This window comes from Bufo bufo, chromosome 7, assembly GCF_905171765.1.
Source record: "Bufo bufo chromosome 7, aBufBuf1.1, whole genome shotgun sequence".
NCBI classification, from domain to species: Eukaryota; Metazoa; Chordata; class Amphibia; order Anura; family Bufonidae; genus Bufo; species Bufo bufo.
The window spans coordinates 152166320-152193683 of record NC_053395.1 but is presented as its reverse complement, the minus strand read 5'-3'; the positions used below and the strand labels follow the sequence as shown (position 1 = coordinate 152193683).

Below are 27364 nucleotides of genomic sequence, written 5' to 3'. Positions count from 1 at the left end.
TATCGCTCCACGGCTGTGGCGTAGTATTTACCAGACAGTCCATGCCTGTTCGTATTTCCGGTTTTCATGCCGGCCCCATATGAAAAGGGCTGAGCATTTTAATGAAACGGATCATATGCTCCTCTATTACCCATAATAAATGCCAAACCTTCACACAGTGATCGAGCGTAGACAGAGAAACAACATGATCAGCATATTCAGCGTGCGCTCATCTCATCCATGCTTCCTCTATATTAGCCTTCATATCCAGCCACCACGCTCCAGAATCCCCCTCTCCTAGAAATAAAGAAGAAAATACAGGACTGGGATAAAGACGTCTTCCCCAGCAGCAATCCAGAGCAGGTTTCTTTCTTGTTCTTCCCTTTTCTCTGTGGCTCTCCCTCCTCCTGTAGATCTGTGTGTGTGTTTTTTTCTTCCTGTGTACTGATCCTCCCCTCCCCATATCTGAATCAGATCCTCTGTCTCAATTCCTCTCTTTTTTAATAGCTGCATACATGCTCGCATGCATGAGATCAAGCCTGGATGGGGGTGTGTAAGAAAGAAAGAGACACAGGAAAAAAAAAGCTGAAATAAGGAAACCTAGGACAGCCCCAAAAGGACTTGACTCGAACTTAACTAATAATCAGCGCTGTCTCTGTGTGTCTTGTGCCAGTCACTTTGTGTTGCTGGCAGACGAGAGAGAGATTGGGTCTGTCATATCAAGTTTTTTCTCCCCCCCCTTTGCAGCCATCTGAAGGGGCTCTTAAAGTGAATTGTGTCATTCTGCCAGATCTTAATACATTGAACTGCATCTTGTCCAAAGTGTGAAGAGCTTTTTTTTTTTTTTTTTTTTTTTTCTGAATCAGACCCCTTTACCTCTCCACACACAAAACAGGAAGATTGTGGGGATCTCGACGACCTCTCTTCCCTGATCACCAACCTATCGTATTGCAGAAGACAGTAAGGAAGAGGATAACGACGGTAAAAGAAAAGCCTTTCAGAGAAGAGAACCAAAAGGGAAGAAAAGACGAAAAAAATAAAAAGTGACGACAAAGTTATAAACCTGGAGTCATTACTTATGATCCATGGGCAGAGCTTCAGCCCATCCCAGGCAACCTACAGACAGGCTTTAAGCAGTAAGTACATATCTGCCAGTGTCTGCCTTATGACATTTTCTGATGAATCAGACGCCATTATTTATGTTGCTTTTGTATGAATTTGAAGTTAAGAATAGGCATTGTCACTGGGAAGCCCCCTCCTTGTACACACAAGGTTACTGCAGGGCAATGAAGCAAGCCATCCCTGTGTAGGTATAAATAATATACATTTTTACTGCTTCAAAGCTCTTAAAGTTTATGGCAGCTCCTTTTCTATAACTTCAAGTTGTCTTGTGCATGCCACAGAAACCTGCATGTCACACAGTGTGAAGAAAACTTCTTGGACAGGTTTACTTATTGTCATTCAGGAGTCTAATTGTAAGTCAACCATGTATATGTGTGTGTGTGTGTGTGTGTATGTGTATGTGTGTGTGTGTGTGTGTGTGTGTGTGTGTGTGTATAGAAATATGCATATATTAAGCAGTGTTACTATATATATATATATATATATATATATATACACACACACACATATATACAGAGATACTATAGGTATATGTGTATGCTTGTGTTTGCAATATCTATCTATCTCGCTATATATATATATTCTATATGTCCATTTGGATATTGTATATACATATATACATACATGATTTTTATAATGAACAAAAATAGGATATGAGAATACTTTTTATAGAAATTTGCTTATATAATTAGTTCAAATTAGTTAATAAACAAAAAAATAACAAAAACAATATTATGTGCTACTGTTACATCTAAAGCGCTCACAGAGCATATGATAAAAAAAAAACGTTTTCCATGTCCTTAATTTCTTTATCATCCCCTCCACACGTAGATCCGTATTACTGCGACCTGCCAGGCAGAGCCTTGTCTCCGAACCAGAACAGCATGGACATGAGAAGTGAAAGTCCCAGCTTAAGGGACAGTCCAGACCGGAGAAGCAACAGTCCAGATGCTAAAAGTCCTCCTCCAATCAAAGTGGCCAGATTGGAGCAGAACGGGAGTCCATTAGGAGCCAGGGGACGACCTAACGGCTCACTCACCAAATCTGTGGGAGGTAATGAAGCAGCACTTTTAATGTATACACAACAAAGTGGTAATAATATGATGGCAGCGAGAGTCAAGGTTCATGTTGACTATGGTTTTTTTTTTGTCTTTGGTGTTGCATTACAGGAAGTAAGTTTCAACTTGTTCTTTGTTGTAAATGTAGAGTGGGGTGACCCAAGGGTTGGCATGTTGCAGGCACGGTGCCACTTTGAGTTGTTGGCAGCTCTATGTCACTGTGATGTAAATGCTTTGAGTTATTCCTCGACAGTTTGCAGCCATTTTTTTTCCTGCTTACCCAACTTACCTGTGCTCCCTCCAGAAGCTTAGACTTGTGTATAATGCAGGAGCACCCTCAGGTTGGAATTCTAGGTTTCATTTACGTTGTGACAACATATGCTTAGCATTCTCCGCTCATGCTCTCAGGCTGCAGTTGACACCATTTACTGCGAGGTAAACGACTCTTTGGTTTTTACACACACATTTGCACAAAATGATAATCTCGTTATGAGACTTTTTGTATTTTGGTACTTATGAAATAATTTAGTATGTGCAATGATGTTACAATTTTAAATAGTGCAAATATTTTACTGCTTAATTTAGTTAAGGCGTTCAGAAGTAATTTTAAAAAATTTGCAGAACATAAATTTCTATTATCTATTAAAATGATCTATCTATCTGTCTTGTGTCTATTGATCTATTTTCTCTCTGTCTGTCCCTCTGTATATCTACTTATCTAATATCTATCTATCTATCTATCTATCTATCTATCTATCTATCTATCTATCTATTTATCTGTCTTGTGTCTATTGATCAAATTTCTCTCTGTCTGTCCCTCTGTATATCTACCTATCTATCTATCTATCTATCTATCTATCAATGCAGAGCTGTTGTAAAAAAATCTATAAACTTTTTATAATACATGGATAGGTAAAAATATTGCAGGCTATAAGAGCTTTAGGTGTCTGTGTTAATGTCTCACAGTGCCTACAAACATATTTTATGCATTAGATGGAACTTGCTCTAACTGTCATAGCTTTTAGTTAGCTTTGAGGCAAATGTGAAACTGTAAAAAAAATTTAAGGTCCATAGGTTTGGAGGCCTTTTGCCTTTTATTATATGATGGCATTTTTTTAATTTTATTTTACTTTTACAATCATGATTGTACAACTCAATATTTTTTTATTTTATGGTAAATGAATAAAGTAGTATAGATGGGCTGTTTGATATACGTTTTAATATATATATATTTGAATGCAGATTTATATAGAGTTGCACAATGTATTGTAAACAGCTCGGTAGAAATTCCACCAAAAGTAGTTATCTGTTAGTGCTGTAGCCATTGGGGATTTGTCATCAGTTTCACTAATACTCTTAAACAGAGCTCACTTAACACATAGAACCCCAAATGCCGCCTTGAAAATGAGCAGGAGGTGTGTAAATATCTCTGGTGCCAGAGGACGTGATATTTAGGTTAATACTGCTCAGACTCAGTCCATTGCCTGCTTTGCAGACGTCCTGGATTGTGCCATGTGGCATTGCTAATACGAATGACCCCTTGTGCTTGCTCTGACCGTTGCCCTTTAATCATTTGAAAATCATGTATAGATTTGTCTGGCCGATAGTGTTTAGTTTTCTAATTAACGTCACAGATCTGCAGACAGACCACACTTTGTGCTTCTGAGCTAGTGCTGCTCTGTGCAAAGACTGGAATCCTGCTGTGCAATCTACTTCTTGCAGCCGCAGCAAGGAAACAGTTAATGCAGGAAAAGTTAGACTTCTGTCCAGAAACCAGTTTTTAGGGTCACTGAAAATAAGTGTCTGTGAGGTAGAGGTTTTGGTGGAGGCGTCCATTTCTCCTGGAATACCTTTTGAGAATTTTGGGGATTTAGGATCTCAGCGTCAAAGTGTAATAATGAAAGTGTTATTATAGCAATAGTCAATATGGCAGTATATACATATCCACATAACGAGAGTTTTCCTGCAGGTCAGCCCTTTCACCTATGCGTCTACTCCATGTAGATAATCGTGTTGAAGTCCATATATTCCATATATGTTTTTTTTTATTATGGTGGGTGAAACATTTTAATTTTCCATCATACCTAGTTTGTTAAGTCGTCTGTACTGAACATGTTCATTACCTTAATATATTTGGTTTTGTATAATATGGTCCTATATATGCCTCCTGATAAGCAGGAGTAGGTTGAATGCCCAGTCCGTTCCCTTCCACGAAGATGTTCACACATTCCCTGTAGATAGAATGGCCTTACACTTCTCCTGCTGGGATAGGCCCTTTGTCACTTGACCACATTTCTTTCAATTATTAACGTGCACTTTTTGAGATACCACAGCTCAAATTTCCATATTACACGGTGGAAAAGTATCATTACGTCTAAATAGCCTTTGTGTTGCACAACGACCGTATAGTAATTGTTTTGTTATTTCACTTGCCATCTCCGATATTTCGTTAATTTTCCAGCAGACGTATAGCTGGATTTGTGGACAGAAATACATATTTAATTATGTGTGAAGGATACTCAATCCTAAAGCAGTTAGGGAAGGACATCTTTGATATTTTAATGCTGTTATTTGTTAATTGATTTACTTGTTTGATTTCGGACCAAAAGCTTTTAGTGGAAGTAGCCAAAAGAATTTTCATTCAATTTCCATTTTCTAATGATTATCAGTGGGCTTCATGCTATTGTGGGATCTGTCGTGGTGTATTTTGCATATCACGCATATTAGTTGCCCGTGTGTTATGCTCTACATGTCCATATTTTGCTATGTTGCTAATGGAAATATGAATACCTTTTTTTGTAATTTGACTTTTATTATATTTTTAAACTATTGCGTTAGTGGAAAATTCATTCTTAAACTCAAATTTGGGGAAATAGAGTATTAAGTATGCGATTAATATTTTGGCAATATAATATACGGTACATTTGTATTATCCACTTTTACGAATTTATAGCCTTTAATAGCCTCTGAAAATGAACCCAAGATTATGGATATAGTTGAATCTTCATCTAAATATCAGGTCCAACTTTTTATGACATTCCATTATTTTAGTAACTTTCAATGATGTGGATAGTTTAATTGTTCAGAATGGCCAGTAGATATGAGCCCCTCTTGATTACCTCTCACAAATCTTCATATACAGTTACATAAGAATACATCATAACTGGTTGACCCTCGGTTTGAATTATGGTCCTTTTCTCACCTCAGCGCATAGCAATGGGATTCCCATCAGGTAGTTACATAGGATTGTGCCTGAAATGATGATATTTTGTGCCAGAGTTTAGTATTGGGTTGGCGTGCCCAATCAGAACATAAGTTATAATATTGTTACTCACTGCTCCAATACATGTGTTAGGTTTCAACCCATTTTTGCTAGACGGTCTAGTGGTATGTTCAGATTTCTTTTTTTAACAAAAGTTCAGCCACAACCTGGACATGATTATAAACTACCAGACAGAGACAGACGGCTCTGTGAGGCTCACTGCCTACTGAATACGCACTGTGCTTCGAACCTAAAGCTGATGTATATCCTAAATTCTCCCTTTGTGTTTATGGGATAACTATGGTCTGTCTAGGAAAACACTGCTGGTTAGCCAATGATAAATCTTTTCCTGAATTAAAAGTTGACTGCTTAGCCTGTAAACACTAAACAATTTGTCTTGTCGGAGAAGTTTAAGCCTTCAAGACAATGAGAGCTAATGATTTTTTTGGTAAACGCTCCAAAACCCAAACTTCTTGCAAATTCCACTGCAATTTCTAAATTTTTGGCCTTTCTGTTACTGGGATTTCCAGTCGCGAGTTAAGGACATTGAGGTAATACAGACATTTTTTCTAGATTTTTTTTTCATCTGTATCATTCAATGCAACAATAGGCTTCAATTCCTTTAGACTGGAATTTTATGATGTGTAAATTCTGCTCACTCTGTGTGTAGGTGTATAGTGAATGCATGGCGAGTCAATCTAATGTTTACACCCAATCTTACTTAACAAAGTGAGGACTTTCAGATATCAGTTGCCTGATCAGGCTTGTAATGTTACATACTTTCAATAGTTGGTGAAGTGATTTGTCCAAGGTCACAAGGAGATGACACTGGGATCTGAGCACGGGCCTCCAGCCAGACTTCTAGTGCTTCATACAGATTTAAAGTTCATTAAACTATTCTTTAGCTAAAGCTGTTAAGTAAATTGAGACAAAGTTTTACATCAAATCCAGTTAACAGCTCTTTGCTGAAGTATTTTTAAAAAAAAATAATATTAAAGTATAACTTTTGATATTGAATTTTGAGGCTATACTCATAGGCAGTTATTTATTTAATTTTGTGCTATTATTGTCATTTTATGATTTTTTTTATCCAGATATTTTAACATTGTTAATATCAGGTTACATACTCTGATATACAGCTAAAGATGCAACTGGGCGCACATTTACATATAGATTTGAATACACATGGACAGTATATGTATGTGTTATTGAGCGTGCATTATGTCCATCATCTTGATCATTATTGAAAATCATCCAGGATAACTTTTACAATTTCCCCATACTTTGTGTAGGTCTATTGACTTTACTTAATTGGTGTTTATTTTCATTTTATAAAGACATATAGTAATTAAAATTTATTTTTCGTTGTCAAGGTTGCATATTTCAGATGCAATAAGTGCATTGAATGCTGCATCAAAGGTCTTTAATTCAGTTTTTTAGGGCCCATCAATTAACTATATTTAATCAATTGATATAATACTTTGCTTATAGCATGCAATATGTATATCAGGCGGAGGAAAATGCATCCAGATATATTTTTAAATGACTCTAGATCTAAATTCCACATCCCTAAAGACCGCGTATATGAATATCACATGTGCCTCTTATATGCGTGTCCAATATAATTGTGGCACAGAACTAGGAGCTGCAAACTCTGATTAGGATTTGGCCATAGCATATATCCGTTTCCAATTCTAAATCATTTTTCATACATTTTATTTATACTTAGGCCAGATTTACAAGAAAATGACTCTTTAAAGTGCCACTGGCCCTACACATTGCTAGATTTCATGAAGAAACAACATGACAATTGTTAAGAATGGAAAGTATGTCTTCATAGACATCCATAGTAGAAAGTTTGAGGCTGAGAGGGAAAATAAATGAACATTGTACATTTTTGGGTATCTAAAAAAATGTTGATGGTGCTATACTTGAGTGCACACTCATATTTAGAAAATTGAGATTGTCCGAACATGTGTTCTGGATTTTATTGTTGAGTACAGACAATATATTCTGCTTTTATGTCAGATGGGTTTTGGGTAGCAAGATTCTGGTAAAATAGGTGCAATGCTATACAATAGTAGTCATATTAGGCTGGGTGCACATAAGTAAGTTTCTGTTTTGTGGAGCCAGTATGTGTATGTCCACTTGATGCACATGTCCGGTGTCTATAGAGTGATAGTACCAAGCGGAAAAGTGTACTATGCAGCATTTTTCAGTCCGGCGCTATTTGACATCCACCATCATAAGTGATGCACTGAATGAATATGCATGATCGGTGGAAAACTATGAGTTCAGTTCTAGCTTCAGTTTCCCTCCAGCATTTTCTGCACCATGCCAAAGGAAAACTCAGTTGGATCGCTGGACATATGTGAAGGATATACTAACTGTATTCGGGCACTGACTGCTACTCATGACGTTCTCCATGCTAGATGAAAGCTAAGTCTAGTTATGACTTTTATCCAAAGTTGTGAGACATGTCCACTCATGGGCACTTTGACAATTCGTGTGATATTGGCAGTCAAGTGGCAAACAATACCATTGTTCATATCTGTGGTCTTTTACTCGAGCACCACATCTTCACATTGGGCAGTTTTATAAAGAACATTGGTACCAGGAAGATGGGCATAGACATGTGGCCTAGCAACTGTTACAACTCATGCCAGGCTTATGAGCACTGGAGTATGTCAGAATATACACACCTCTGTTCATAAACATATAGCTTTAAGGGCATCTAATGTATTTATAGGTCAATTTTTATAATCCTGCCATTTGAGATGTTACTTTTTATCATAAAGGGATATTGGAAAATGGACCAGTATTGTGTAGTACTCATGCATAGATACAAGGACAAGTAGTGATGTAGTTATATGCCTTTTAATGTGTCACCATATAAAGATACGTAGTGGATAAGTGTCAGATATAAAAGCTATGTGAGAAATATCCTACTGGGAAGTGCAGAAAAGCTGTGTACATATTCTGACATGCGTATCGCATAATATGGTGAACAGACTTTGCTTCAAGGACAATTTAAACATTCATTATTTGGATGTGTTCATCTGTGAAAGAAAAATTGGAATAAGACTTGGCCAAGATGATTATGATTTTAGAACGTAGTGTTAACATGTTAGGGGCGGGTATATAGATAGAACTGTTTAAACACCATGATAACTAGTTGTAGATTTATGTTTGGAGAGAAATGTAGAAAAAACGCGGTTTCCATGCTGTGATTACCAATGGGCCACGGTAAGTTTGTGCTTTGACATGTTTGCACAAAGACATGAATCTGCTTACATAAGCTCACGAGCATTGAAAAAAAGAAAAATACATCACATTGTAAGAATAGGGTTTAGCCATATTGTTTTATTTTAATTTGCATATTTTAATGTTTTATGCTTTGCATTTTGGACAAATTGTTGGCACTTACCGTCAATACTTCACTTTTCATTTTTATCCAAATACCAATTCTACAAATAAGTTCCATTAAGGCTTGGCCCACTGCCGTATTATGTTTTTTTTTTTTATATGTGATTTATAAAAGAAGAAAAAATTGAATTGTTTTATTTCTTCATTTTGGTAAATTCAGAATTTGAAAACATTTCCCACATGGGTTCAGCCATACCATGTCTTTGGGTCCTGAAATCAGAACCACATCAAAAGAACTGATGCAATACCAATTTCCAATAGCTTTGGATCAATAGCAGTAAAAAGACAAATGCAGCAGTAAAATAAAATGCTAAAGTGAACACTAAGGCTAGGTTTACCTCTGCACTTGGGTCACTTTTGTCTCGTAAAAAGCAGGGCTCTCTGATGGAAACCTGACGGATCCCATTATAGTCAATAGAGTCCATAGGGATACATTTGTTCCTTCAAAACTGTGCAGATGCGAACACACCGTAGCCTAAATATGATATTTGGACAAAATGAATTCATCATATTTAGCAGTAGCAATGTCAATGGTAACTGGTTGTAAAACAGATTGTAAACCTGTGAAAAGTGTATACTATTTAGCTTAGTGATAAAGATGCTCTGGTGAAAAACAAATGAGTCTAATTGACCTGATACAAATTGATGTTCATTTTAACATCAGTTTGAAGAGTCCCACATATGTAAATGGGATCTTTTGATCCACCATAATCCACCATAACCTGCTTGTCATGTATCTTAGAATGCCATAGTGATCATGACCACATAGTGATCACAAACGGTGGTCACAGGTCTCATTTTACAAATGTATTGTAGGAAGAGTCCCTGAATATCGAGGTCACACATTGTCCCATCCATAACTTCAGAAGAAGACCACACATGCCTGGTTACTAAGTATTAGACCACATGACCAGGACCATACATTTGCAAGTTATATCCCCCTTTTTATAAATTCTATTACACATTTTAAATATCTATTTTCTTTACAAATGACCCCATTAAGCGATTTGATTCAGGAAAATGAAAATTTAAAGACCCATCCTTGTAATATGGGATTTTGGGATTCACATACAAGCACTTCCTTTACCCCTAAATGCAATGTTAAGTAGTCCGCTACTGGATTGATGTAGTAATAAAGAGTTAAAGGGTTTACACGTGACACGCAATTTTGTAAGTCCTCCTTCCTCGTGACAACATTTTATGTTAATGGCTGTGATTTATTTGATGACTAAAAGAATTGCTCATAGTCATATATAGAATTTTCAGAAGTTTTGCAACTGAATCATTTTAACTATACTGTTATTAATCCCCTGCAGTTTGTTATTACACTTGCCTGGCCAAAGAAGGGTTAAGCCTTGCTTGATTTCAGGATATGGTTGGAATGCATTTCAATAGGACTGTGCATAACACCATATAAAAAATATGAAGTTATATGCAAAAAAAAATTATGTAGACACAGGTTACTCCTTTGATTGCCATATATTGATTCTTTTACTCTAGATATATTATTTTCAGTAGTTCTATGGGAATATTCAGTCCTTGGAAGGGGCCACACCATTTGTAGGCCGAAACACACTTGCTTTGTTGTGGTGCACTTGTATTTTTTTCAAGTGCAAAGTTTCTCATTTGTACTGTTTATTATTCTTAAACGTATACTTCCTATTCTTTTTATTACCTTTATGTATCTATTTCTAGTTCCTCTTATAAAAAGAAGATAAAAATGCAAGCAGTTAATTCACTATTCATAAAGAACACTTCTCGAAGCTCATTTTTCCACATCACATTATACACTTTTCTTTCTGTGCTTTCTGTGTAAATGTATAAGTGAAAATTCAAGTAGATTAATTTTACAAAATCCCGAGCTGCTTAAATCTACTGGCAGCTGAAGGAACTGAGCATTATGCAGCCTGTTGGCAGTGGACAGGTTAAATTGTCCTAATAACCAGGCAGTATTTAGTAAAATCAAAAGTGCTTTGGTGCTGACAGCTTTATATCCCTACTGGGTAATATTCGCTTACTTGAATTGGCAAGGTCTTTCGGCTAGTAATTTACTCCATAATATTTCAGCATGAAGGCGGATGATTGATGACTGCAAATGCCTATTTATGAAACTGTTGATTAGAACTTGTAAATCCACAGGGAGTAATTGCCTTCTTTTATCTTTACCCGCACTCGATTGTAAATAAAAATCATTTGCAGATATTGTGATTTTTCTTTTCCCCCTTGTTGAGCTGCGGGTTCTGCAGTACAGAGTTAAATATCTGTTGAATACTTTTCAGTTTCTTTGTGCTACTGGAAAAATGTAAAACTTGTTAAACATTTGCGTGCTATAAAAACATTTGTTCAGGATTTGCACATACACATAACAGAAATATTATTGTCGTCCACAGAAATGTATATTATTTTCTTTAGAAAATCCTGAAAAGGGTTTTTAATAATGAGAGCGATTGGCCCCAGGTGCTAAATGTAAAATGTATAGTGACAGTGAGAACATTCAGCTGATTCCAACAGAGTTTCATCATACCCTGAAAAACAAATGTGGAAAAAACAAATCAGTGTTAAGGGGATATTCCCATCTCAAACACTAATGGCATATCACTGGGATATGTCATCAATGTCAGGTGTGGGTCCCATCACTGGGTCCCACTCCTACCTTCAGAACGGGCCCCACAAAATGAAGGAGAGTGTGCTGCGCAAGCACGGCTTCACCGCTAAGGGAGTTACCAAAATAGCCAAGTGCAGGCTCGGCTAATTTCAACATTCCAATAGCGATGAGAGGTGGCAATGCATGCATGGAGTGCTCTTCATTCACCGCTTTGGGGCTTCCGAAAATAACCCTGCACGATTCCTCTGTTTTGAATGGAGAGCACATTGGGCATGCACAATGTGATTTCCTTAACTTTGGGGGTCCGTTCGGGAGAAAGGAGCAGGTCCTAGAGGTAAGACACACACAAAGTTATGTAGTTACACAGTTGAAAAAAGACATAAGTTCAACCAAGGAATAGGAGAGTTTTAGAAAAGGGAGTGAGACCCAGATTTCTACACATTTTACACATAAGCATTACCACAGATCTTACAGTAAAGAAGCTTTGACACTTCTGTGGACTGAACTTTTTCTTTTGAGGGCATTTTAGATGGAACAGTTTTTCACCATATTTTTTGTATGGCCCAATTATATATTTGTATAGGGTAATCATATCCCCCTTAGATGTCTCTTCTCAAGACTAAATAAATGTAATTCTTTTAATCTTTCTTCATAACTAAGACCCTCCATTCCCCTTATCAGTTTAGTCGCTCTCCTCTGTACTTTTTACAGCTGCAGTGCATCCTTTCTATGGACTGGTGCCCAGAACTGAACTGCATATTCCAGAGAAGTCCATAACAACACTTTGTAAAGTGGTAATATTACATCCCTGCCCCACGAGTCCATGCCTCGTCTAATGCATGACAATATCCTGGTGGCCTTAGAAGCAGCTGATTGACATTGTATGCTGTTATTTAATCTACCACCCACAAGAACACTCAAATCCTTCTCTATAAGGGACTCTCCTGGTGTTACATCCCCTAGGACATATGAAGCACGGAGATTATTACTACCAAGATGCATAACTTTACATTTATACACATTGATCCTCATTTTCCAAGTTGATGCCCAATCACTCAGAGTGTTCAAGTCAGCTTGTAGTTTTTGGACATATTCCATAGACTTCACATGTATCTGACATTGATGTTGAATCCTAGCGATATGCCATCAATGTCTGAGATGGACAAACCCCTTTAAATATGAAATGGATATAATTTCATATGATGTTCTTGTTGGCACAATAGTCATGGATAACAGCGAACAGACTGCTTACTTGCATAAAAAGCAAACACTTAAAACAATGGTAATATATCAAAAGCTCTGTTAACAAGTGCATAACATTCTTATAATAAGGGATCCAAACCATTGTATGACATGACTTTAGAAGTACATGGAGCCCTATCTATACCTGCCTCTGATCTTATAAAAAGGCATGACATTTTTTTGTGTTGGATTCAATGTAGATCTTATGTGACAAAAATAATGCCATGTTTCATGAGGTCACTGCTTCTTGGGAAGGATATAGGCCATAATACAGCACCATAAGGGGCAGCATACATTGGCACATGGAGAGTTTCATGTCATTACTTCTAAGGAAAATATCTCCATACAGCGTCGGACTAAAGTTCCTTGGGCCCACCAGAGAAAATGATTCTGAAAGCCCACCAACTCTGCATATAGGAACTTAAGGGTCCTTTTTTACTAGGGGTCCAATATTGTCAGAGCTTGCCATCTTGTCTGAGTTGTTCTTAACAGCATTTAGAAAGCATTAAGAAAATTGCTTTACGGCAGCCCCATGGGCCATAGACACAATGGTCAGGAGGGGACCTCATTGATTTCTGTAGGATAATTTTCTAGCCATGCCCTCTGATCTGTACAGAGGTCATTGTCCAAGGAAACAATATCACCTATTATGAATGGGGGATCCTGTTTTATAGGTGATATCATAATAGGCAGGATTAGAATGACAGATAAGCAGGTAACTATAGTAAAGTAATCTGTATAGACCAAGGCAGGGTGCCAATTATTAGGCTTAGTGGCCAGTGGGAAAACTACAGGATTTTATGGCTTTTGTTTAAATTTAGATATTGAAATGTGAATTTTAAAATAACATAACCAAAAAAAAAATATATATATGTTAAAAATATAAATGTACAATAGGACATTCCCTTTAACACAGATTCCAGATTCAAATTTCTACACTGACCTTGCAAGACCCCAAATCTGTACATACAGCCTCATGTGGCTGTGTGGTAATGATACCTAACATGATAGCCATAGCCTGTTGTGGACTGCTATACAATATATTTAAAATTTTATACAAATGCATTTTGAAGGTAATATTTAGAAATGCCTGGATTTCTTGAAATTCACTTTACACAAATTAATTGTCACATTTGATACGGGTCAAAATAATTTCATAACAAACTGAAAGTGTGTCAATCGCCCTGAAAAGTCATGCATGACACTCTAAGGTCTACTAGGACTGTATCCAACCCCTTTTCAAGCTCTTTAATGCCAAAGCTGCATTAGTAAAGTCAAGGGCTCAGTGCCATACTGTACATAGCTATGGGTAAATGTATGGTGGCTGGTTAATAATATACTGCATTTCTCAGATTTTTTTTTCATAAAAAAATGGTTGAATATCAATTTTTGGTACAAGATGCCTTCTTCTCTTCTGACCTATAAAATGGTGGCCCCCATTTAGAATGATTCATTCCAAGACCAATCAATTAAGTATGGAATTTGCAAGAATCCAGATTTCGCGGGAAATTCTATTAATTTAGAACCGATTTGCTCATTCCTAGTTATATTCTATACAGATCTGCAAGAACACTGTCCAATGAAGAATCCTGAAGGCAAGAACAGAGAATTTGAAAAATGTTCATCCCTTTTGGATAGTCCCACTTGAAAAGGGAGCATCTGCAATAACAACATTGCATTACGACATTACCATAATGAGAACAAGGCATAGCTGCTAACAATAATGTCATCATAAGATCGGTTATATGTCATGTAAAGAAACTTGGTTGTAACAAATAGGGCCTTTCAATAAGCTCAGATTGCATTAATTTATTGTAGCCTTTTGATTATATTACATGCCAGCAATCTACATAGATTTTGCTGTGTGACTATATGACATTTATGCACAACATGATGTTAAAAAGTTTGTCTTCTTGGGACAATCCATTTAAATCAAAGTTAAATGAGCACTGTGAAATTAATCTGATGAACATGCTGGGATCCCAGTGATCAGCTGTAATCCGTGTGGGAATCTAACAGCAAGTGTTCAGTTCCTCTGTAGTGCCACCACAGGAGAAATGAAGTATTACACAGTGTCCATTAAAGAGGACCTTTCACCAGAATAAAGTATCTAAACTGACTATACAGACGTGTAGAGCGGCGCCCAGGGATCCCCCTGCACTTACTGTTATCCCCGGGCGCCGCTCCCCAGGCTATGAGCTGAGCGCTGCGATTGGCCAGCGCTACAGCATAGGAGAAGGAGACCGCGACAGGTTCCCCTGGATGGAGCCTAACTATGAACATACCGGAGGCTATAACCGGAGAACGGAGCGGCGCCCAGGGATAAAAATCGCATTCATCTGGCAAAAGGCAGCCTTCCGTGGCCCAAATGTTCGAACGTAAAATGTTGATGACACTGGATAACACGCTCGTCGGAACTGCTAGCCCGCCAACTACTGCCATATAAATTGGTTTACTCTGAGGCCTTTAGAATTCAATGGAAGGTCCCCGGAAGGAAATATTTCTCCCAGAAGGGCATCCCAGAGCTATATGGCCATGTTCAGTGGCAAGTGAATGTATCTCTGGCACACAATGTCAGTGCCAAGATACATTTGACCACAGACACGTGGTCTAGCAAACACAGGCAGGGAAGCTACATAACTTTTACTGCCCACTGGGTAAACCTTCTGACGGCTGTCAAGCATGCAACCCTTGTCACCCGTGTGAATTTGGTGTTACCGCCACGGATTGCATTCAGGCCTACCTCTTCTCCTCCTCCTACTTCATCCTCCATCTCATTCTCGGCTGACTCCGCCTTTTCCACTGCTACCGCCTCTTCCGCTGCACCCCTTAAGCTCCCCAGAACCCTTTTTGACGTGCCAGGTGAGACGTTGCCATGCTGTTCTGCCTGGAAGCCAAGATGTTTGGGGCCTGTACTCCAACAGCCTGCAGTAAAATTGATATCCATTGACCGTCTAATATACCTCCAGCCACATAATCACTTAAACTTTTCTGTACGGTGAATGCATAATTTTTGGGGCCTGTAATCTAACTGGCCAACAGTAAAATTGTTATACGGTGACTGTCTAGTGTACCCTTAGCTACATTATCAATTGTTCTTTTCTCTACGGTGAATGAATAATTTTTTGGGCCTGTAGTCCACTCGCCTGCAGTAAAATTGATATCCAATGACTGTCTAATATATCTCCAGCCACATAATCACTTGATGTTTTCTGTCCGGTGAATGCATACTTTTGGGGGCCTGTAATCTAACTGCCCAACAGTACAATTGTTATACGGTGACCGCCTAATGTACCTCCAGCCACATTATCAATTGATCTTTTCTGTACGTTGAATGAATAATTTTTGGGGCCTGTAGTCCACTCGCCTGCAGTAAAATTGATATCCATTGACTGTCTAATATACCTCCAGCCACATAATCACTTGATGTTTTCTGTCCGGTGAATGCCTAATGTTTGGGGCCTGTACTCCACTGGCCTGCAGTAAAATTGATATCCAATGACCGTCTAATATACCTCCAGCCACATAATCACTTGATGTTTTTTGTCCAGTGAATGCCTAATGTTTGGGGTCTGTACTCCCGTGGTCTAAAATAAAATTTTTCTACGCTCCAGCAGGGCAGATTTTTGACCGTTTCCCTTTAAGACGAATGAAAATGGCCCCTGATTAAAATACATATTTTTTGTGGGAATTTTTGCCATTGATCCCCCTCTGGTATGTACCTGTACATGTTGTGGGATGATTTGTGCACTTCTAGTAAGTATTTGGTGTCTGCAAATATGACCTGAAGGTTTTTCAGGTTCGCCTGCCATTAAAGTGAATGGGGCCCGCCGTGAACTTGCGGAACATTTGATCGCGTTTGCACGATCACGTTCGCGAATCGTTCCGGATGATGTTCGTCCATCACTATTGCCGTACATCTGTCTCAATTACGCTCTCTGTATTGAGGAGACAGAGTATGCTATGTGAGCGCTTCTTTTTCCCCATTCTAGCGATCAGTGGAGGTCTCAACAAGCAGTACATTGTGGAGGGTTAGCGAATTATCAAATACTGATATAATTATCTGGAATGAAGGTTCATATGAAAACTCATTTCCGATAACTGGCTGGTGTAACGATACCACCAATCACTCAGTTTATAGAAATTTCATTGTACAAGAAATTACTGGTTAGGCAATAAGAGAATATATTTTGCACATTATAGGGGTTGTCGTTAGAAGGATCTCCTGATAATGCACTAATCACATGGATTCCCATTACTCAGACCCCGAGCAAGTAGTTGGGTCCTCCAGATAGGTTTTGTAGACCAAACCATCTCCTATTGATAGAGGTGTCATGTGAGGGATCCCTTCTATAAAAAAAAGGCTGGTGAAAAAACATCAATCACCTATCCATAAATATATCATCACTGGGGCTCTGACCACTGGGTCCTTCACCTATGACCAGTGCGGTACTCATCTGTCCCATAGACATTAAATGAGAGATAGTGTGTGACCCTCACATTATTGAACTGTAGGACTTGGGTTTCCTCTTCTCGTGATGAGTGGGGGTTTCGGAGATCATACATTTATCCCCATAAGTTATTAATGTTATTAGTGGGCCGACCCCTTTAGCGGAGAACATCCTAACAGAGACAACCCCTCTTATTTAGTACTTTTTAATGGTAAGGACAGATTTCTCAAGGTTTGTAACTGTTACAACCCATCTTAATTGTGTTTTAGAATTTGACCCTCATTTTCTAGTGTTTCAATGTAACTCTAAAGAACCCATTCATACAGTCAGTATTTTGGCACTTTGATGAGTATTAGTCACCGCCACCCTGTGCTATGATTCTGTCCGCGTACAACCACATTTCACACACCTTTAATTTCTCGGTGAAGAATGTGAATGAACGACCTGCGAAGGCTACACAGTAGATCAGGAATGGGAGGAAGTTGTTGTATTGGGGGAAGGGGTGCTTATTGTAGAAGATTCTCATTAACTCACTGTGGATTGAATATTTTTAATTTTTTTTGGTATCTTTGATGTTTTCTTTTTTGAATTCCGTCTTTTCTATTTTTGGAATCAAATGATAAAAGATCCATAATAAGCTGTGACTATGATAACCTACCATAGCTTATCACACCTGAGCATGATACAGATCATTACATGTCGCCATAGGACACAAATATTAACTTTTAAATCTACTTGCGGGTGCACGTTTTTTTCTATTTCTCCTTTTTTTTCGTTGTATTTCTTGCCTGCATCAGAATAGAAAAAGTAAAAATTTGGAAGCCAAAACATGTCTTTAGCTAAATTACTGCACACGTTTCCCTAATATCCTCACTATGTATATATTCATACACGCAGCACTCATAAATTCATAGTACTTAAAGTTTTTCTATGATAATATAATAAAGTAGATGTGCCATGTTGTGTCAGAGATGTTTGTGCATTTTAAAGGGATTCTCTGAGTGTTTAATACGATGACCTAAGTAGTGTAATGTCTATATTATTCGTCAAACTCATTTTGACAGGTGCCACGCCCCTTTTATTGACCTTTGATTGACCCCCTTCCACCATGTTTCAGCTTTAGAGATTATGGCAGGCTGATTTAGTTATTATGATACCATACTCCAAAGAAAATGACGGGGTAAAATATATTTTAACAGTAATCGATGTATTATCCAAATATGCATGGTGTGTGGCTTTGTGGGACAAGAATGGATCATCTGTTGCAAAAGCTTTTGAGCTAATATTTGAAGATGATGGCCGTGTTCCGCAAAAATTGCAGACGGATCGTGGGCGAGAATTTATGAATGCCGCTATGAAGAATCTTTGCAAATCATGCAATATACTTCAATACTTTACTGCAAATTCTGTAAAAGCAGCTATAGTTGAGAGGTTTAATCGAACTTTAAAAACATGTATGTGGCGCTATCTTACAAAAAATAACACTTTTAGGTACATTGATGTTCTACCTGACCTTGTACACAGCTATAATAATACATACCACTCCACAATTCAGTGCAAACCATCTGAAGTAACAAAGCATATCTCATTAAGAATATGGCGAATCACTTACGGTAAATCTGGGTTGTCTAAATCTATGAAGGCTTCTTTAACCCCTTAAGGACTTATGACGTACCGGTACATACATCATGTGTATTTCCAATCACCGCCGCCATTGAGCAGGCACCTTGGCTAAATGCGCGGGGGGGTCCCGATCGCCGCAAACCGCAGGTCAATTCAGACCTGCGGTTTGCGGCTTTACCTGCGGTTTGCGGCGGCGTGTGGCGGTGCCATCGGGTCCCCATGCGGCTGTAGGTGGGACCCGAGGGCATGGAAGGCAGCGCGATGCCTAAGGAAGGCATCGCGCTGCCTTCCGGTGACGAGCCTGTGAGATTCAGCCCCCTGGATCTCACAGGCCGGAAGCTGTATGAGTAATACTCACTGTATTACTCATACAGCCAATGCATTCCAATACAGAAGTATTGGAATGCATTGTAAAGGATTAGACCCCCTTAAGTTCAAGTCCCAAAGTGGGACAAAAAATAAAGTGAAAAAAAAAGTTGAAAAAATAAAGTTTTCCCCCCAAAAAATGTAAAGTTTCAAGTAAAAATAAACAAAAACGTCATTTCCCCCAAATAAAGTTTAAAAAAATTGCTAAAGAATAGGGGAAAAAAAAAAGCATACATATTAGGTATCGCCGCGTCCGTATCGACAGGCTCTATAAACATATCACATGACCTAACCCCTTACATCACAAAAAGTACAACAGCAAGCAATTAAAAAGGCGTTTACCCACAAAAATAGTACTAATCTAACCGTCACGTCATCCCGCAAAAATTGAGCCCCTACCTGAGACAATCGCCCAAAAAATAAAAAATTTATAGCTCAGAATATGAAGACACTAAAACATCATTTTTTTTGTTTTAAAAAAGCTGTTATTGTGTAAAACTTACATAAATAAAAAAAAAGTATACATATTTGGTATTGCTGCGTTCATGTCGACTGGCTATATAAAAATATCACATGATCTAACCCCTCAGATGAACACCGTAAAAAAAAAAAAAAAAAAAACTGTGCTAAATAAACCATTTTTTGTCACCTTACATCACAAAAAGTGTAATAGCCAGCAATCAAAAAGTCATATGCACCCCAAAATAGTGTCAATAAAACCGTCATCTCATCCCACAAAAATCATACCCTACCCAAGGTAATCTATGGACTATGGAAACACTAAAACATGATTTTTTTTGCTTCAAAAAAAAAATCATTGTGTAAAACTTACATAAATAAAAAAAAATTATACATATTAGGTATTGCCGCATCCGTGACAACCTGGTCTATAAAAATATCACATGATCTAACCTGTCAGATGAATGTTTTAAATAACAAAAAATAAAAACGGTGCGAAAACAGCTATTTCTTGTTATCTTGCCTCACAAAAAGTATAATATAGAGCAACCAAAAATCATATGTACCCTAAACTAGTACCAACAATACTGACACCCTATCCCGTAGTTTCTAAAATGGGGTCACTTTTTTGGAGTTTCTACTCTAGGGGTGCATCAGGGGGGCTTCAAATGGGACATGGTGTAAAAAAAAACAGTCCAGCAAAATCTGCCTTCCAAAAACCGTATGGCATTCCTTTCCTTCTGCTCCCTGCCGTGTGCCCGTACAGCTGTTTACGACCACATATGGGGTGTTTCTGTAAACTACAGAATCAGGGCCATAAATATTAAGTTTGGTTTGGCTGTTAACCCTTGCTTTGTAACTGGAAAAAAAATATTAAAATAGAGATTCTGCCAAAAAAGTGAAATTTTGAAATTGTATCTCTATTTTCCATTAATTCTTGTGAAACACCTAAAGGGTTAACAAAGTTTGTAAAATCAGTTTTGAATACCTTGAGGGGTGTAGTTTCTAGAATGGGGTCATTTGTGGGTGGTTTCAATTATGTAAGCCTTGCAAAGTGACTTCAGACCTGAACTGGTCCCTAAAAAATGGGTTTTTGAAAATTTCTGGAAAATTTCAAGATTTGCTTCTAAACTTCTAAGCCTTGTAACATCCCCCAAAAATAAAATATCATTCCCAAAATGATCCAAACATGAAGTAGACATATGGGGAATGTAAAGTAATAACTATTTTTGGAGGTATTACTATGTATTATAGAAGTAGAGAAATTGAAACTTGGAAATTTGCAATTTTTTACTTCATTTTTGGTAAAAAAAATTTAACTTCATTTTACCAATGTCATGAAGTACAATATGTGACGAAAAAACAATAAGTCAAAGCGTTTTAAAGTTATCAGCACTTAAAGTGACACTGGTCAGATTTGCTAAAAATTACCAAGTCCTTAAGGTGAAATAGGGCTGAGTGCTTAAGGGGTTAAAAATCGGCAACCATGTTAGAATCTGTCAGTATAAGGGGACATCCGATAAAGGTTACGAGCAAACTTACACAGATGAAATTTTTGTGATTTCAGATGTCAATACAAGATTCAGGAAACTGATTTATAAAATTGTTGATTTGAATGGAGAGCCTTTAGAGCAGGCATCCTCAAACTATGGCCCTCCAGCTGCTGAAAAACTACAACTCCCAGCATGCCCGAACAGCCTGCAGGTATCAGCCTACAGCAGGGCATTGTTGGAGTTGGAGTTTTACAACAGCTGGAGGGCCGCAGTTTGAGGATGCCTGCTTTAGAGGGATCTTTTTATAATGAGGAGATACAAAAGATACCTTTTGATGAGAACCGTGTCTACAGTGTAGAAAAAATACTGAAAAAGAGACGTAGTGGTGGTGAAACTTTTTATTTTGTAAAGTGGCTCGGATATCCTGAACAATTTAACAGCTGGATTAAGGGTGATCAGCTGACTGTGATATAAGTTATGGAGGAGGGCTCATTCTATATAACATTACCTAGTAATGCATCTTCTAAAATGTACCCAGAAAACACAATTTCAACCTTCACCACTAAATTAGCTAAACCTGTCTATCCTAATGGTTCCTATGAGGTCAGTCTTACAGAAATTTCATACCTAAGGTCTTGGTACACCTTTGCTAGCCAAGAAGCGCAATGAAGAGATGAAAGAATATTATATCAGATCCGGATTTTATTCGAGCGTAGGTGATGTTGTAAAAGCAATCAAGGATCGGATTAATACTTTGAAAATATCAAACGAAATCTACAAACTACGCCTTGATCCAGTAAAAAGAACTGTTTACACCACAGAATCTCCCAACATACAATTTAGTCAATATGTATCAGCTCCAGCAGGTAAATTTTTTAAACAGAAAAAACACATTTATGCAGATATAAATGCTCACTTTTATACACTATTTGTGTACACGGATATAGTTCAACATCAACGTCTTGGCGATAGCTTTGTACAACTTTTAAGGAGTGTTGAAGTAAGCGGAAATAACAACGAAATTGTCACGCTGCACTATACAAGGCCCGACTATATACCGTCTGCAAACAATACTTTGACACCATTAGCATCTCAATATTATCAGTAAAGTTCAAGTACGGCAAGTGTGTGTTAAGACTGCACTTTAGACCCCGAAAGGAATCAAGGATCTAAATGATGGCTCAAAGAATGTATGGAGACCCAGTGGTTTATGCTCACTATTATGTTGTACAAGCCGGATCCGGGTTAGAGGCTTTCCTTGGTGATGAATACATGTATGGTGCAGGTATTGCAGGGATATTCAAAGGGGTTTTTAGATGGGCTGTACCTCTATTTAGAAGGGGGATCGAAATAGTGAAACCTCATTTGAAGAATGCTGTCAAAAACATTGCAAAAGATGCATTTACCTCAGTCTCAACGGCTGTTATAGATAAGATCAACAATCCAGCGCCAGAGCAAAAGGGGTCTGGAGTAGTTTACGTCAGAAAACAGCACCGTAAAAGAAAAAGGCAATCTGTAACTTCATTGTTCCCAATGCTTATGAATAAGAAGGCGATGCGTAAAAGGCGCAGTGTTCAGAAATCAGTAAGGCGTACTGCTGAGGACATCTTCTAATTCTGCATCATGGCATTCATACACGATGATTCTATAGAATGCACCAAATCAGAATTGGATATTTTCGACGTTCCCCCTACACAGACAAGTATTGAAAAATTACTCTTTGTAGAAGTTCAGCCTATCGCAGCCCTTGCAGATGGTGTCCCTCTGGAATTTTTTATATCGGGTAGTGGTGAATATTATTACGTTCTGAATAACACCCTTTTGTACATAAACTGCCGCATTCTAAAACAGGATAATACCGCCATTCCAGCTGGAGCCCGTGTTGGCCTTATTAATTACCCTATAGCAACAGTCTTTAATTAGGTGGACATCACCCTGGGTGATCTCACAATCGGATAACCTCTATAGTTATAGAGCATACATTGAGATTATTTTAAATTACAGCCCCATGACTAGCCTCCCAGTTTACAGCTGGTCTGTTCTATAAAGACACGGCCGGACAACATCAGACACGCGATATTGATGGTGAGAATTTGGGAGGGCGCAGGCAACCACCCAATCTAAGCTTATAGAGCTTTTGGGCCCTATCTTTGGAGATATATTCAATCAACCGAAATTAATACTAAATTGTTTGGATCTGAAGATCAAGTTATTGCTAAATAAATTCAGCCAAATGTTGATACTTTATCAGCTATCAGAGAATATTTTGCTCTAGTTCAAATTTCTGGAAAGCAGAAATCGAATATCTATCAATAGATCGCGACGAGTTTAGTAATAGGTATACACTATTCGCTTTTGACCTTTCTCCTGATCAGGAGCCTGGAAGTCATTTTTCACTTGTCAAAACAGGTAACCTACACGCTGGAATAAGATTTGGGCAGCCCACTCCTGGAACTGTGAATATGATTGTATATTCGATAGCTTGCTACAGATTAATCAGATACGCAAATTTTTATTTGACTACAATTAATAATGAATACTCTTGAGCTTACAGATCTTTTGAATTCAGATCCCTATACTAGAGATATATTTGATGGTGTATTCGCATGCAATTTTATACCACAATACAGGATTGTTAAAAGGCCAGCGGTATACATTGTGAATACAGACAATTCGGGTCAGAGCGGTAGCCATTGGGTATTAATTGTGTTATGTAGTAAAAAAAAAGGCCATATTTTTGGATAGCTATGGATTTGCACTAACTGCAAGGATATTCCCTAAAGAATTTATATATTTTTTTTAAAAGAAACTGTAAATCCTACAGTTATCAGAGTAATTAATTGCAGGATACAATCTCTTCATATTGTGGCTATTATTGTGTATTTATACTATACCATTTAGCAAAGGGTTTGTCATATAAAAAGATTTTAGATGTCTTTAGTGAAGATTTAATAAAAAATTATGCATTAGTTTCAGAGTTTGGAAAAATGGATTTTTATGGTGTAAAAGAAACTTGTAAGGCTACTTTCACACTTGCGGCAGAGTGATCCGGTAAAACGTATGCCAACTGATGGCATTTACTGATCAGGATCCTGATCAGTCTTAAAAATGCCTGATCAGTCAGAAAAAATGCATTAAAATGCCGGATCCGTCTTTCCGGTGTCATCCGGCAAAACGGATCCGGCATTTATTTATTTTTCACCTTTTTTTCGGTCTGCGCATGGAATGCCGGATCCGGCACTAATACATTCCTATGGGAAAAAATGCATTCAGGCAATTCTTCATTTTTTTGGGCCGGAGATAAAACCGTAGCATGCTGCGGTTTTATCTTTTGCCTGATCAGTCAAAAAGACTGAACTGAAGACATCCTGATGCATCCTGAACAGATTGCTCTCCATTCAGAATGCATGGGGATATAACTGATCAGTTCTTTTCCGGCATTGAGCCCTTTTGATGGAACTCAGTGCCGGAAAAGAAAAATGCAAGTGTGAAAGTACCTTAAATTGTGCTGTGTTTATAAGCAGAAATGTAGAACTCTTTTGACAAATCAATATATAAGCTTATACGTTTTGATTGTGTACATCATATATTTTGCTGTAGTTGGTAGAAAAGATGCTTGTGTTAGCATGATGTAGCTTAAGAAGAATACATTCCGCTACTTCAGAAGATAAGGAAACCTATCTAATCGTCATAGTTCACCCCTGTCCCTCCACCCTGCTACGTCAGAAGATAAGTGAATCTAACTAATGACTAGTGTTGAGCACAACTAGTCGAATAGCGAATTTTAATCTCGAATATCGGCACTTCGAGAATTCACGAATATTTAGAATATAATGCTATATATTAGTTTTTTAGAATATTCGTCATTTCTTTCCATCTGAAGTCATGATTCCTTCCTGCTTAAGTTGCTTGTGGGCCAATGACTCATTGGCCCACAAGCAAGAAGCAGGGAGGAATCATGTGTTCAGATGGAAAAAAATGACGAATATTCGTCATTACGAATATATAGCATTATATTCTATAGTGCTATATATTCGTTTTTGACCCACGCCTGTATTGAGCGCGTAATATTCACACAAAAAAAGAATGTACAATATTATGAATATACGAATTTGCGAATATATGACGAATATTCTACAAAATATTCGCAAAATATCACAAATTCGAATATGACCCCTGCCGATCATCACTACTAATGACCCCAGTGCTCAATATGCTGAAGCTGAATTAAAAGAGAACTCTTTTTAATTCAGCAAACATTATGTTGTAATAAACATTATATGCATTAGGTCTCATGCACACGGTCGTTGTTTGGGTCCGCATCCACGCCGCCATGGTGGTGGAAGGGGTAGTCAATCAAAGGTCAATAAAAGGGGTGTGGCACATGTCAAAATAAGTTTGACGAATAATATAGACATTACACTACTGACCTACCCTCAGGATAGGTCCTTACTATGTGAATAGTGGGGGTCTGAAACCCGGCACCCCCACGATCAACAGTTTGAAGGCACCACGGCGCTCCGTAAGTGCTATTGCCTCTTCCTAGACAGGTGACGTCACATTCATCAGATATGTGGCCTAGGTGCAGCTTAGTTCCATTCAAGTAAATGTGGCTGAGCTGCAATACCACGCACAGCCACTATCCAATGGACGGTGCAGTGGTCGGTGAGCTGGGAGGAGACTGCAGTGCTGACCGGAGCACTGCAGCCTTTTCAAACTACTGATTGGTGGGTATGGCGGGAGTTGGACTCCCACCAATGAAATATTGATGACCTATGCAGAGGATAGGTCATCAGTATTCAACACTAGGACAAGCCTTTAATGACAAATGTAATTGATATAATTTTTTTTTTCGGAATACCTCCTCCTCTACCCCTATTGCTACACCGTGCTTGTTTAATGCTAAATCATTTTATTCTTTGCATTTTTGGACATGGATTCCTCATATGTCACAGACAATGGACTAGGGCATTACCTCCCTTTAATGCAGTTCATTGAAAGCTTTACGGTTTGAAAAGACCATTGATTTATACTACTAGGAAGGAGTTATGGGTAACCTGCTTACACCATGCTTTACATTGCCCTCTCTGTTGTGTTATTTGGAGAAAATATGGACAATAAGGCGACAGACACCCTCAGGGTGTAGAATTTAGCTTCACCCTGGCAAATCCACTGCAAGGCGGCAATGAGACCAAGCACGGCACTTAAATCAGGGACTGTTCAAATCCCAGCAAAAATGTTAAGATGGCATGTATGTCGAGACAGATATAGAGTAGCTCAGATGACGATCCTGGAAGTTCCTACTTGGTGGCACTTTCAATAAAGTATGCATCTAGCAAAGGCATCTATAAGAGTCCTGTGGTAGTGTGCTTCAACCACTGCTATTGAACCCCCAAAACTGCACCCCAAACGACCCATCCCTATTTTAACGAGTATGATAATTATGGCATTTTCCTACAGTGCCATGGCGAGTGTCCTGCACTGGCCGCTGTCATTTGATGTGTCACACAGGTATGCTAATAACCATGTAATCATTTTGTAGTTTGGCACCTGCCACAATTTTTGCTTCAGTTTGATTCCATATGAAAACCGATTGTAACACCTGTGTATGTAATCGAAGGCATACGGGGGTATAGCGAGGGCCATAGAAGTCTGTGGGTGATGTGTCCCAGCTCCGTACAGAAAGAACAATAATAAGCATGAGGCCTTATTCTAATATCTCATCTTAAAAAATTAAAATAGTCATAGAGAAAGAAAACTGTTGACGTATAGAGGGCTATGGGCCGACTAGAATTTTTATTCATGTAATTCGTATAGCACCAACATATTCTACATGTTCACCAGTCTGATTTCTCCGTCTTTATAGCACGCAATGGAGACATTCTCTCTCTCTCTTTGTGTGTATATATATATATCATTTGATGTTTGTCTACTTTGTTCTACCCTTTTGTACATATCGTCCTAATAACAGATTTTTGTGGCTTATATATGTCTACTTCCCTCTACAGAAGAAAGTGAGCTAACATCGTAGGTGGGCCACGTAGTTATTATTCATCTCCAAATTCTATACTTCAAATTTTGTTAAAAGGTTGAAAATAGACTCTTAAACAGGACCCGTGTCTTTTTTTTTCCTGAGGTTTGTTTCATATCCCGGTCTGTTATTAACAAAACGACATATTTAGTTACAAAAGCAGCCCTGACGACGGGATGTGATGTTTTCTTTAAGTGAATGACCGGGATACTCCCATGAAACATACATTATAAAAAGTACAGTGCAT

The 27364-nt window shown here is 38.1% G+C and overlaps 1 protein-coding gene across 2 annotated transcripts in view; it reads left to right on the top strand.

Annotated features, from left to right (window-relative positions):
* Positions 1-503: 503 nt before the first annotated feature.
* The window catches only part of SATB2 (SATB homeobox 2), a 193752-nt gene continuing 166891 nt past the window's right edge, over positions 504-27364 (top strand). For both annotated transcript variants that reach the window (XM_040440087.1, XM_040440086.1), the window contains exons 1-2: positions 504-1115; positions 1933-2154. In XM_040440087.1, the coding sequence (XP_040296021.1) occupies positions 1058-1115; positions 1933-2154 (280 nt within the window). In that variant the 5' untranslated portion in view covers positions 504-1057. The remainder of the gene's footprint in view (positions 1116-1932; positions 2155-27364) is intronic.